Source organism: Malaya genurostris, chromosome 1 (genome assembly GCF_030247185.1).
Source record: "Malaya genurostris strain Urasoe2022 chromosome 1, Malgen_1.1, whole genome shotgun sequence".
Classification (NCBI taxonomy): Eukaryota; Metazoa; Arthropoda; class Insecta; order Diptera; family Culicidae; genus Malaya; species Malaya genurostris.
This window is the reverse complement of record NC_080570.1, coordinates 81,247,991-81,261,543: the sequence shown is the minus strand read 5'-3', so window position 1 is coordinate 81,261,543 and position 13,553 is coordinate 81,247,991. Positions and strand designations below refer to the sequence as shown.

Here is a 13,553-nt window from a genome sequence, read left to right as displayed (position 1 = left end):
TAATGTCTGCAACAATAAAGGTCTTGAAATTATTTCAAGGGTCTCTTCAGATCCAAGAACACAGCGAAAATACTCTCTTTGGCTTCGATTCTTTCCTTCCATTTTGCCAATACTAGGTTCAAAGCGGTTTCACAAGAGTGACCTTTACGATATCCCGATTGTTCCGGTATTAGCAAACTGTTGGAATTCAAATAGACTTCGACTTGATTACTATCTAGTTTATAGTAGTTCTTAGGACTGCTAATAGCTAACTTCGAAACCTCAAGACTATCCCGCAAGATGTTTAAGTTAGAAACGAATTATAACTGTCCGCTGGCACACGTGTTCACTAATACATTCCCTACATTATTACTTCTGTATAAAATGTTCAAAACGACGTATGTAAAAATGAGAGATTCTCTTTGTTTACTTTCTCTTTCGATTATTGCGAAACATTCCTGCTTTATTCGGTAATTTCTTCAGTTAAGATTCAAAGATGATAGCTTTAGTTATTATTATCGATAAATAATTGGAGTGAAGGATTGCTAACAGTACCGTAATAATCGAACGAGAAAGTAAACAAAGAGAATATCTCATTGTTACAAACGTCGTTTTGAACATTTTATACAGACTTGGTAAATCGAGCCAGGCGTGCGGGCGTGTGTAAATAACTTAAGAAATAAAATTCTTTTATCATTATTAATTACGTCAATACTCAAGCCCTGAACTCAAGATGTAGATGGAAACGCATGGTATTTAGTTCTAAAGGCATGTGATATATGATTGTAGAACTAAATATCATGCGTCTCCATCGGATGATGACAATTTTATGGAGGCGCATGGGTTTTCAAATGACTTTTCTGAAGCCTGATATTATACCCGTACACATTTTTTTGAAAATCTGAGAAAATACAGCGTAAGTTCCTCATAAATGATTTATTTTTTATGTAAAATCTAGTGTAGTACCAAAATTGTAAGTGCGAATAAAAAAAATCGAAAATTTTGAACATTTTTTTCACATGAAAAATTCTGGAGGCGGCGGCCTCTTGCATACAAACCTGTAACCGCCTCGTTTGCCCGGTCTACTCAAAGCTAGATTTCTTTACTTTAGTTAGGTCCGAAAGAGCGGTAGCGAGTACAAGAATCAATCTTTATTCAAGAAGTACAATTGAAGGTCAACAAAAAAGTTTTAAACGAAAAAGTTTGAGAGTATCCACAATTTTAATTTGAACGTTGTGAAACCTATTGAAAATGGAGTCTTACTGAAATATGATCATGTTTCAACACAAGTGTTATTACAAGATGACATTATTGAGACGAATTTTGATGAAATTAAGTCAATTATTAGGTAACTTAAAAACATAAAGGCTCCTGGTAATGATGGAATCTTTAATATTCTTATTAAAAACCTTTCCGATGTTACCTTGGTACTCTTGGTTAAAATTTTCAACAAGTGCTTAGTGGTTAAAATTTTCAACAAGTGTTTAGGGATTAGCTTATTTTCCTAAGAGATGGAAAAACGCTAAAGTAATTCCCATCCTCAAACCTGTTAAAAACCCAGCAGAAACATCAAGTAATCGACCAATTACTTTTTGAAAAAATTGTCTTGTTAAGAATGATGTCTCATATAAATGTGAATTCATTTTTTTACCAGAGCAGTTTGAATTTCGTCATGAGCATTCAACTACTCATCAACTTGTCAGAGTAAAGAACATGATAAAAGCAAATAAATCACTGGAGTTGCTCTTCTAGACATAGAAAAAGCATTCGACAGTGTTTGGCACAAAGGTTTAATAGCAAAAATGTCTGAATTCCAGTTTCCTATTATTTTGATCAAAATGATTCAAAATTATTTAACTGATCGTACTCTTCAGGTTAGCAGAATTCTTCAGGTAAATCTGAATTGCGAGCGTACGAGCAGGTGTCCCGCAGGGTTCGAGCGTAGCTCCAAACTTGTAAAATATTTTTACTTCTGATCTTCCAAATCTACCCAGAGGTTGTCAGAAATCGCTATTGTGTGACGACCCAAGTCTGTTAGCCACATGTAGAAATCTAAGAGTGATCTGCAGTCGCCTACAAAGAAGCTCAAATATTTTCAGTGATTATTTGTCAAAACGGAAACTTAAACCAAATGCAGCAAAAACTCAACTAATTATCTTTCCTCATAAGCCAAGAGCTTCTTTCCTTAAACAATTTTCAAATGTTCGCCGTCCGTTATCCTGATGACACAGTTGATTAATTTCTTGTGGTGACGTATCACTTTTCTTGTATAGTTATCCGCAGTCATAAATGAGTGAATACACGAATTCATCGCGCCATTATACGATTTTGTTTTGACTGGTTTACTGTCAGTCCGATCCCAGTTTGATTAATCCGTCTTTATGAGCTTAAGCTGTTTGACTTTAGCTATCTTGTTCAGCAACTTCAGGCAACTTAGCTATTCATACCATGTGATACAGAACGTCGACAAACATATTAGGAGTAACTGATAGTTTTTCAGATTTTGCTTGGTATCTGGGAATACTTTTTTCTGTAGAAGAACTATAATTTAATTGTCCTTTGGAACTTTTAGTAAATATAGCAAAAATGTGAGATTAAAAAGATCTAGAGCGTATTTGTTAATTCATTTCATTTGAGTACAATAAATGTAAAATAAATGTAAAATGAATCATCAGTTCATAAATATAAATTTTAAACCGTATATTAAAACCTAAATATTGGTCAATTCATTAGATCTGACTCATGTTTCTCTCACTGGTCCTTCCTTATGAAATACAACCGTCCGCTGGCAACATGTTCACTAATACGTTCAAACGAACTGTTTCCCTACATAATTACTAGCTAAATCGAGACAGACGTACGGGTGTGTGTAAATAACTTTAGGAATACAATTCTTTTTTAAGCCCTGAACTCATGTTCTAGATGGAAACGCATGGTATTTAGTTTTAAGGGTATGTGATACATGATTTTAGAACTAAAAACCATACGTCTCCATCGGATGATCGGATAATTTAATGGAGACGCATGATTTTTCGAATGATTTATTTTTTTAAAGTCTGACAAAATACAGCGTAAGTTCCTCATAAAAAATTTATTTTTGATGTAAAATCTAGAGTGGTACATAAATTGTAAGTGCAAATAAAAAAAAATTTTTGAACATTTTTTTGCACATGAAAAAATCCAGAAAAATCAGAACGGCTTCACACAATTCCGACAATTTTTCTAATTTTTTTCAATTTTTTTGCCAAAGAAGTTTTTGAAAAAGCTATATAAAGTGTAAATCAGAAGCACCACCCTAACTCAACCAATATGGCAGTTAAAGGGTTAAAATTTTGAGAAAATCATCTCCAATATAAACCCTTACAAACAGCCTATATCAATTTTTCTCTGTTTGGGGGCAGTTTTTATATGCGAACTTAGCTACACCCTTTGGAACAAGAGCATTCAAGCTTTATTTATTTATTTATTCATTTATTTAATTATTTATTTATTCATTTATTTATTTATTTATATTGTTTATTTATACCCTACATTAACATTTTGGTCATTTGCCGGGTAGCATTCAAGCTGTTACTGAATTAAGCAAGCCTCAAATTTTGCTTTGTCGAAAAATTTCCAAATGTTTTGAGCAAGGAAAAGTTAAGAACTTTGAATTTTAAAAACTCATAGAATTTTTTTAGCTAATCTTACTTTAAAGTTTTTGATCAATTGATTTCGTCACGAGTCGAAAGTGAAACTGCGAGATTTATCAAACTATTGGAAAGATTTGCAGTTGGTCAGCCAGTAGATATCGAAGAAACTGGGAATTTTTATGAGAACGATTCTGAACGTCCAATTTTCTACAACTACTTTTTCAAACATTTGTGGGCGTATTTCAGCAATGATATTTCAATATCCCGGGTAGAAATGATTTGCAAACCAATTAAAAAATTTTATTATTAAAATCGAACATCTCAATTAACATTATTAAGTTTGAAATAAGAGTTAAAATATCAAAATTCATAACAAAGCCTTCATGAGAAAATAGCAACTTGATACCCTAGATGAAATATCAAGACAATATCAAATTTAGCTACGATAGCACAGAAATGCCAAGACAAGATATGATGATAAAATTTGTTATTATTTTGTTCTATGTTTGCTATTTACATCTAGCCAGGATTGATTTCCAAAACATCAATCGTTGCTGGTTTATGTGATGTGATGTGATGTGAAGTTAAGCCACCATCAGTTCAAGGTCTTGCCAGTGGATGCGGGTAGACTTACAGTAGCCCCGATATGGTTCACCCATTCACCTTCTTACTATAGCTGTTATCGAAAAGCGAACAAAAAGGGTTGGGCGGATATGTCAGCAGAGTCACTTACACGTATTCCGCGGGAATAAAAGATGCTCTTCCAACCATAATATCCAGTGCATGGATGAAGCATATCGCTATACATGCTTGAACCCGCCTGATGGTTTGTTTGCGAAGGGCGCGTCAGACTCATTTCAAAGCTTGAGAAGGAAACAAGTTTCCTTCAAGTGACTTGGGCTGGCTATCCACAATCCCTCGACCAGTCATCGATTCGTCCGATGCCCTGATGCTCCCTCCCATAACGTCCCCATCATAAATGCTTTATATCAATATAATACAATATATGATAAAGTAATATAATTCAATATGCTATAATATAATAATATAATATTTTTCAATAATATGCAATATAATATAATATACTATAATATAACATAGACGAACCAGCCTTCGGCTGAAAGTCTCCCCCCGCAAGAAAACTGAAAAAAACTATATTATAATATAATACAATACAATATAATGATGCACTATTCATAATATAATACGCCTCGTTGAAGTGTCGTACAATACTGCAATGAATTAAGCTCTAATAATATCAGTTCCGCTAGTCAACTCATGTGCTAAAACTGACAATTATAGTGAAATATGCTATCTTTTATCGATATGTTGACTATAGTGATTGGACGATGAAAAGATGCCTACGTACCGTACCTTCGCGTCGTTATAAAAGCAGCAGTATTACACATTTTTGGAACTTGTCTCTTGACTTGTCGTGACCTATATACTGTATTGCTAATTATTACAATCCGTTGATTGGGGTCGGGTGCTCAACAGAGTAGCATGGCTACTCTAATTATGAGATGCCTATTGGCACAGTAGCCCTACAACATAGTCTAATAAAATATAATTCTGTTGAAGTATTAATTAATATTAATCATAACAATAAAAATAATAATAATAATAATAATAATAACAAAAACAATAATAATAAGAGTAATAATAATAATAATAATATTAATAGTATTGAATAATAATAATACTCAAGGCTCTCCATTCATGTACGCATTGTGTTGTGTTTCCACACTATCAATAATCCCATCGTTCATATCATATCTTTCGATCATTTCTAAAAGCGTACAACTTACATCAAATAGTAGCAGAACTCATTGAACATTTGAAACGAATAATAGAAGCGACAGCCCACGCGCCAATGAGGTGTACATGAGTGATCAATTAAATAATATTTGGTGTTGTTGATAACCAGATCAGCATAGCAATCTAGAAGTTCTTCAGTACAACGCTATGACAAAAAATGAAGCTGCACTGACTCACTCGACAATGTTAACAAGTGTGAGTTCTTGTTGTTGTTCATTTATTTCACGAACCCCAGCGCCATATCTGCTCCTCACGTACTTCATTGATAGTTAACGACTTAAAAATTTATACTTAAATTACATAGGCTTCAAAAGCAAACAACATAAACTATGCAAAAAAAACATCATTGCATTGTTCCAAAGAACGAAAACAAAAAGCATGTACACAGTCTGGTAGTTGTCTATGGCATTGAACGAAATTCTTTTTACTAATACTATAACGTTATTTAGCTCCCCGTTTGTTTACACGATTTCAGCGAGTGATGATAGAATACAAAATTATGAAATAGTAAACACACACCAGCGCCAATCGAATGTCACTCCATTCCATTCTGGAACAATTTTGTTCTTTTCTTCGCTTTGGCTTGTGGGACTGTACTTTGGCCCGCTTCGCGTGAGGGGCCATTCATAAACCATGAATCATGCCTTCCGGACTTTTAGAATAAGGATAGTTCAAAGTGATGCAATAGAACAATTTTAGAATTACGTCGTTTATGATTGTCCCCAACGTTTCGGTACCACGGCACTAACACTAACGATTTTGTTATGCCGACCATATTTAATACAAAGCGCTAGTGAAAATAATTAAATAATTCATTGATGTCAGCGATTAAAAAGGAAAGATCTCACCCGATTTGTCTCTCAGTCTAAAAGCACTATTCACTTCATTTTCTTCCCGCTCCTATTCAGCAACCCACGGCTACGAATGGAACGAACACATTCACAAAACTTTCATTCACCAGACATAATCTCTATGATATTTATCACAAAAGCATTTATATTATTTTTAAAAACACTCTTAACGCAATAGAAACATAATAATTTTGCTTGAATAAAACTCCTTCACGATCCCAGGACACTTGAAAAGACAAGCCAATACACTCGAAGAGGAATAGGAGAATGAAAAAATACATGTGCTCTCGACCGCTGTCAGGCACGAACTGACATCAATCGTTGCTGGTTTATCCACATAAACCAATGACTTCACGTATCCCCACAAAAAATAATCGAGTGGCGTCAAGAGGAGGCCAATTTACCTATCCATTTTTTGAAATAATGCTGTCGTTGAAATGATCTAAATCTGGAATTAACACGGCTTTTATTTGCACGGTTTTCGAAATTAACACGGTTTCTGATGAGAGTTTCAAAGCACTCTTTAATTGAAAAAAATGAAAAACTTAAAAAAATGGAACATACTATCTGTAAGAAAATGAGTATGAGATCTAATATAATAAAATGTTTGGAAGTTAACAAAAAATCATTCATAAACGATTGAATTTCATGTCTCGAGCTAAACACAACTGGCTGCTGAGCCGAAACCGTTTTCCAGCATACGAGAACATGTGTTGAGAATTGGATTGAAACGACGTCGATTTGAACGTTGGCCGCCCATGGCAACTCTGGTGGATGGAGAATACAAGCGAGACAGTGGGCCGTATGAATAAAATGTAGTAAAGTCTGTTATTTGTAGTATCTTCTCAAAAACAAAGTCCACAGAGTATAACGCGGTTTGGTATGAATAAAAAACAAGTTTGAACATGTAGTTAATGCTACTTCCGAATTTAAGCCTTTACTGCATACCGTATCGACACAGAGCCGGAAAAGCTGGCAAAAGCATGCACAAAGCAAGAAACGTATTTACATCTGTAAAAATGCCACTTTTTAATTTATGTACTTCACTTTATTAGCAAACACACGAGTAGCAACCCCTAGAGCTACCTACCGAAGACTTGTAGTAAATACTACAGTTTGTAGCATGTTTTGACAGGAACGTGATCCACACGTAGCATTTACTACCGAAATTCAAGCATGCTACGTTTTATTCATACGGCCAAGTGTCATAAAAATCTGATTCAATGGGCCGTATGAATAAAACGTTGCATGCTTGAATTTCGGTAGTAAATGCTACATGTGGATCACGTTCCTATCAAAAGCAGAGACTTTACTACACAACAACATTCGAACATGTAGCATTTACTACAATTTTTCGGTAGGTAGCTCCAGAGGTTGCTACTCGTGTGTTTGCTGATGAAATGAGGTAGACAAATTAAAACCAAACCAAACGTGTTTTACTCTGTGGACTATGTTTTTGAGAAGATACTACAAACAACAGACTTTACTACATTTTATTCATACGGCCCAATGTGTTGATGTACAAACACATCAAATCACAACTCACAAACCGTCTCTCAGTGGGTTCTAATATTTGACGTGCACTCAGCGCTCATCTGCTGATTGCTTGACACTACGATGTTGAGCTTGAGACGATGTTTTCTCTACACAAATGGTAACCCAATTACTCAACTCGTTCAGTAATGCTTCTGAAACCGATTTGCAGGTGAGCTTAACTCAGTGATGATGAAGTACGGAGTTGATTATTTCCAGCCCTGGCAACCTCTAGAGCTACCTACCGAAAAAATGTAGTAACCACTACATGTTCGAAATTTATTATGTAGTAAAGTCTCTGCTTTTGAACAACGTGATCCACATGTAGCACTTACTACCGAAATTCAAGCTTGCTACTTTTTATTCATATGGCCCAATGGTTCCATTGATAACGGTTTGCTGTCAGATAATCAGATTGGCTTCCGTTGATGTGAAGGGACGATTCATTGGGCCGTATGAATAAAATGTAGTAAAGTCTGTTGTTTGTAGTATCTTCTCAAAAACAAAATCCAAAGAGTATGACGCGGTTTGGTATGAATAAAAAACAAGTTCGAACATGTAGTTTATGCTACTTACGAATTTAAGCATTCACTGCATACCGTATCGACACAGAGCCGGAAAAGCTTGCATATGCATGCACAAAGCAAGAAACGTACTTACATCTGTAAAAATGCCACTTTTTTAATTTCTGTACTTCACTTTATCAGCAAACACACGAGTAGCAACCTCTAGAGCTACCTACCGAAAACTTGTAGTAAATACTACAGTTTGTAGCATGTTTTGACAGGAACGTGATCCACACAGAGCATTTACTACCGAAATTCAAGCATGCTATGTTTTATTCATACGGCTCATTGCCTTGCATTGCTTTCGTCTGACATACAAATTGCTTTCGCTCAAAAACAAAATTTGTATTTTGTGACATAAAAGAAGCGCATGTATTTTTTTTTCAAATGATGATTTGGTAACATTCAGAACCAGCTACATTGGTCTCCCGCGCACTCATGCATCTGTCCGCTCCACTATAATTATTACCTGTATGACGGGGTGTGGTTTGGTTCCAAATGCACGTGGGGAGGAGTCCAAACACGAAACCTCGGAACAGAAATGAAAGCACAGTAGTCCTCAAACAAAAATTTCGCAAATTTTGATTTTCTCGTATTTATTTATCTTGTTTGTTACCCATCAAAACAATTTTTGGGTGTCTTGATTTCATAATTAAACATAAAACAATAGAAAATGTTATTTTGTTTACTAACACTAGCTACTCAGCTTTTCAAAATATGACTTTCATTGAAATCATCGAATAACTTTGTTTTACTATTTACTTGGTTTAGGATTTAACTCACAGGCGCTTCAATCCGCAGATCTTACCGGTTCACCACAAGGTAAGTCTAATCTTGGTACATTTAGAATTTAGCTATCTGATTGTGGATTCTCTTTCACATTTATTTACAAATTGATTTATTTAAAAACACATACTGAGCCCAAATATATATATTTTCCATTTTCCAATTTCGAATCCAAACATAAAACTAATATTTATAACCAAGAAAAAACATATACCAGCGTTAGTTTAGCGATCTATCAAAAGAAAATATGGATTTAAACTCACTTCACTCATCTTTTTTTTCTGTTCTCAATTTTTCTATCTTCTTTAAAATAAAATCAGAACAGATTCCAATGAAATCGAATCAGTACAGTTACTTTCTCCATATTTTCTTCAATGACCAAAACTAATACAACTACCACACGAGGGTTATATGATTAATGAATGGCAAAGTTTAAAACAGTGTAAATAGTTTACTTTAAAGATATTCGAGTAATACTTTATATTAGCCTAAGATGGTTGCTGGGTGTTCTTTATACCACAGTATTAAGAACAATATAAAATAGTTATTTATTCCACTAATTAACGGTGCAAGGTTTTGAATATGAAGATTTCAATTCGCGAATATGTTCGAAAAATCGCGATTCTGTCTCAGCCCATCAAATTAAAAACGGATTCAACTAGACAGTGCTGATTTATCACATTTCATTTCAAATTACTAACATACAATTACCTGTTCTATTCCTTTCCTAATAACTGACGTCTTGTTTTAATTTTTCAAACCTGTGAGATTTAAAAAAAAGGATTAAACACAACTTGGTTCTCTTTAGTAACTACTTTTCATTTATTCACTCATTATTGAATACTTATCAGTTGTGTGCAATATTTGTTTTTTGATTTGAAGTCAGTGTTTTAATTATTGTATAATTGTTCTGACATTTCGTGTTATGGCCGTGTTCATTTTTAAACGTCGTGTTTGTGTGTTTTACTCATATAATTAACATGTACTACGAAAACTATATGTGTTTTGTTATCGTTTTCATTTTTAATTGCTGCATTTATTAAACAATGTTCAAATCTAGCAATTGCTCAAATAATGAATATGAAAGAATGAATTGTCATTGTGTTTTATTTCTCTTTCGTGGAAACTTTACACACACACCACTGCAAGCAAGTGCACACGCAGCTTACAGAATGTTCTTCGAATTTGATAACTGTACTAATTCAACAACGGAAGAAAAAACATTTGAGAAAAATCTACTACTACGAACTGGTTTAATCTATTATTTTAGTAACTCAAAGTATTATCAGAAAATTCCCACTAAAACGATCGAAAACTCCCTCAACGATTGCAATTAGGAATTTTAGTTATAGGTTAAGCACTAATATAATAAATTGAAGTATATTTTTAAAATACTTGTACATATGTCCAAATTAGCGTACAATTATTGGCTACAAGGAAATTATGCGGAATCTGTACATATAATCGGCAAATTGCGCGAATTTGGAAATGGAGATTTCATCAGGTGTAATAGCAAAATAAAAGTGTTTTCAATCATTCAACCGAAAAAACTGATACAAGCCCAAATCACTAGATTGCCGAACGTTGAATTGTTGTAAACACAAACATATATATGGTAAGCAGAAACACTAGGTCAAAAAATAATGAAATGATGCTTTCATAATTTATAAGTTTAATTACTTTACTAATGGTTGTAGGTGCCGCATTTTGCAATCGTTTCAATATTTAAATTTTTTAACGTTTGATTGGATTATTGTAAGATATAAATATCAATTTTTTGAAATGGTATGGATAATCGACATATTCAGATTGCAATTGGTGAAGGAACAACTTTTTTTTGCTAGGATCAACCAATCTAAACTTTACCATTATCAAGTAATTCTGGGCTAATATGCGACGTATTTTATGACTTCTTCTGTCGTCAGGTCGACTGACGACGTTCACAAAATTCAACGAAAAAACGTCTGATTGCAACGTTAAACATTCTACAACGACCCTGTCAACAACAACCAACCCGATGCTACAAATGATACCGGTGTACCAACAAGGCGAGGACTTTCGTTGTGATCCCTGCAATAAAAATCTATCGTCGTTAACGCGTCTGAAGCGCCACATTCAAAACGTTCATATGAGGCCAACAAAAGAACCCATATGCAATATATGTAAAAGAGTTTACAGTTCTTTGAATAGTCTAAGGAATCACAAAAGCATCTACCATAGGAACATGAAACCACCTAAAGAGGAACAAAGTTTTCCGACGAACACTAGTTCGATGCCGCAGACATCTCTAGCAAACATGCCCAATGCAGTAGATCAAAAGCATCAATATTATACTATCAATCACCACACAGCGTAAATACTCTTCCATTCCTTACATTACACAATGCTAATAAAATTTGTTATTAATATCAAAGCAACCCGATTGATAGTAACAAGAAAAAATATTTTGTAAACTCTAATAGGTTATGCAATCAAGATTTATAGTTATACAACTAATTTAGTGTAGAAGATGCTAAATATTTGTTTGAAATAATGATATAAACCAATAGATTCAAACATAAATACAGAGTGAATAGTTTACAAATATTTATATACCCTAACATAAAAAGTCTAAGCAGAAGAATTTTGAATTTCAAAGCGAAATTTTGTACACAATAGCAAAATTGGAAAATTGAAATTGAGACATTAGTGACTTCAAAAACTTAATCAGGCTTATAAAAAAAATCAAAACCATTTTTCTTGTTCTGACATTTCAAACATAATCCGGTCGCATAAGTAATAGCTGTACATCTTTTGGCTGCTTTTGATCTTCTATTCTTAGCTTTTCCGAACGACAAAGTGCAAGAAGAGATAAGTGGATGTCAAAAGTATAAATAATTGTATATTTATAACATACATGAACTAGAGATATTTGTAGATCGCTCCTGAAAACCCAGAATACTAAATTGTTGCGTCTCTTGATGAATAATCTTAAACTGAAACTTTATCGCTCTGCCACAAAACTTAATTTTTATAGTAATAAATCGCGCTTTTCCCGATATTACCGCTTATGTTTAAATAATCGAAAACTTTAGGTGTCATTCCAATCATATTGTTTTTGCTGGCGAGAATAATTTGAAAAATGGAAAATATTATATTACATTTATCATTTGTTTCATGTAGTTTTTTATTTAATTTAGTTTGGATGATTCAGAGATATCAATTACAAAAATAAGCTCACTTCCTAAAATCAGAAGTAACAAATATGCCTGAAATTAGAAGAAAACAAAACAAATTACAAACCACATAGAAACAGTAAGTCACTATTGTCTCTCTTTTCTTTTCCCGGTGATGCTGCTTGTCAATATATTCAATCGCACACGCGATTTGAATTGCACTCTATAATAACGTGGTCGGATGGTTGGGACACGCACGCACACGCCTGATGGGGGTGGTGATTACAGGTATGAGCTCTGGACGACCATCATCTCCATCGGACATGAATCACGGCAGTGGAAGTGGAGTAAACCGATTGACACTACCGCTACCGCTAACTGCTTGTCATCGCTGTGATGTTTGCGGTAAATTATTAAGTACAAAGCTGACCCTCAAAAGGCACAAGGAGCAGCAACATCTGCAACCGCTGAACAATGCTGTATGCAACCTATGCCATAAGGTTTTCCGTACCCTTAATAGTCTCAATAACCACAAAAGCATTTACCATCGCAGACAAAAACTCCTTCATCATCAACACCAACATCATAGCCAGCACCCTTTTGCATCTGTGGCCGCGGTAGCTGCTGCAGCTGGTGCAGCCAGTCCGTTGCACCACCAGTCACCGCATACTCTACTAGGAGATGCAAATAGTGCTGGCTGTGATCTGAAACACAATATTGCTAAATTGGAGTTTCTCTAAACGATATTTTTCAAATTGTAAACAGTGCACTAGACGTTGGAAAACTATCGTTGCGCAGGTGTGCGTCAATTAAATTTTTATATATATATATATATATATATATATATATATATATATATATATATATATATATATATATATATATATATATATATATATATATATATATATATATATATATATATATATATGTGTGTCTGTGTGTATACATATATACGACGATATAGACAAAGCAGCGTTGAAAAACATATAGCAAATGTAAGGAAAATAATAGTAATTTCTTACTGTAGTTTGAAATACTCACATTTGGTTCAATCGAAATCAAACAACTCAGTGGCGTATTGAGGAAATTTAAGCAAAAGTAGATTTTGCGCCCCCATTGTTGGTTTAGTGAGCGAACATCTCCGGAGCGATCGACAACGTTGCGCCCAGGACCCCCTTCGACTAATACCAACCCCCCTAGATACGCCACTGAAACAACTTTATTCAAGGT

At 34.2% G+C, this 13,553-nt stretch overlaps 1 protein-coding gene across 5 annotated transcripts in view; it reads left to right on the top strand.

The window, feature by feature from the left end:
* LOC131440628 (broad-complex core protein isoforms 1/2/3/4/5) overlaps nt 1-13,126 on the top strand; it is a 294,222-nt gene extending 281,096 nt beyond the window's left edge. For 3 of the 5 annotated variants that reach the window (XM_058612079.1, XM_058612077.1, XM_058612078.1), the window contains 2 exons: nt 9,151-9,201; nt 12,609-13,126. In XM_058612079.1, the coding sequence (XP_058468062.1) occupies nt 9,151-9,201; nt 12,609-13,060 (503 nt within the window). In that variant the 3' untranslated portion in view covers nt 13,061-13,126. The other 2 variants (XM_058612081.1, XM_058612080.1) reach the window with 2 other exon arrangements.
* The last annotated feature ends 427 nt before the right edge of the window (nt 13,127-13,553 follow it).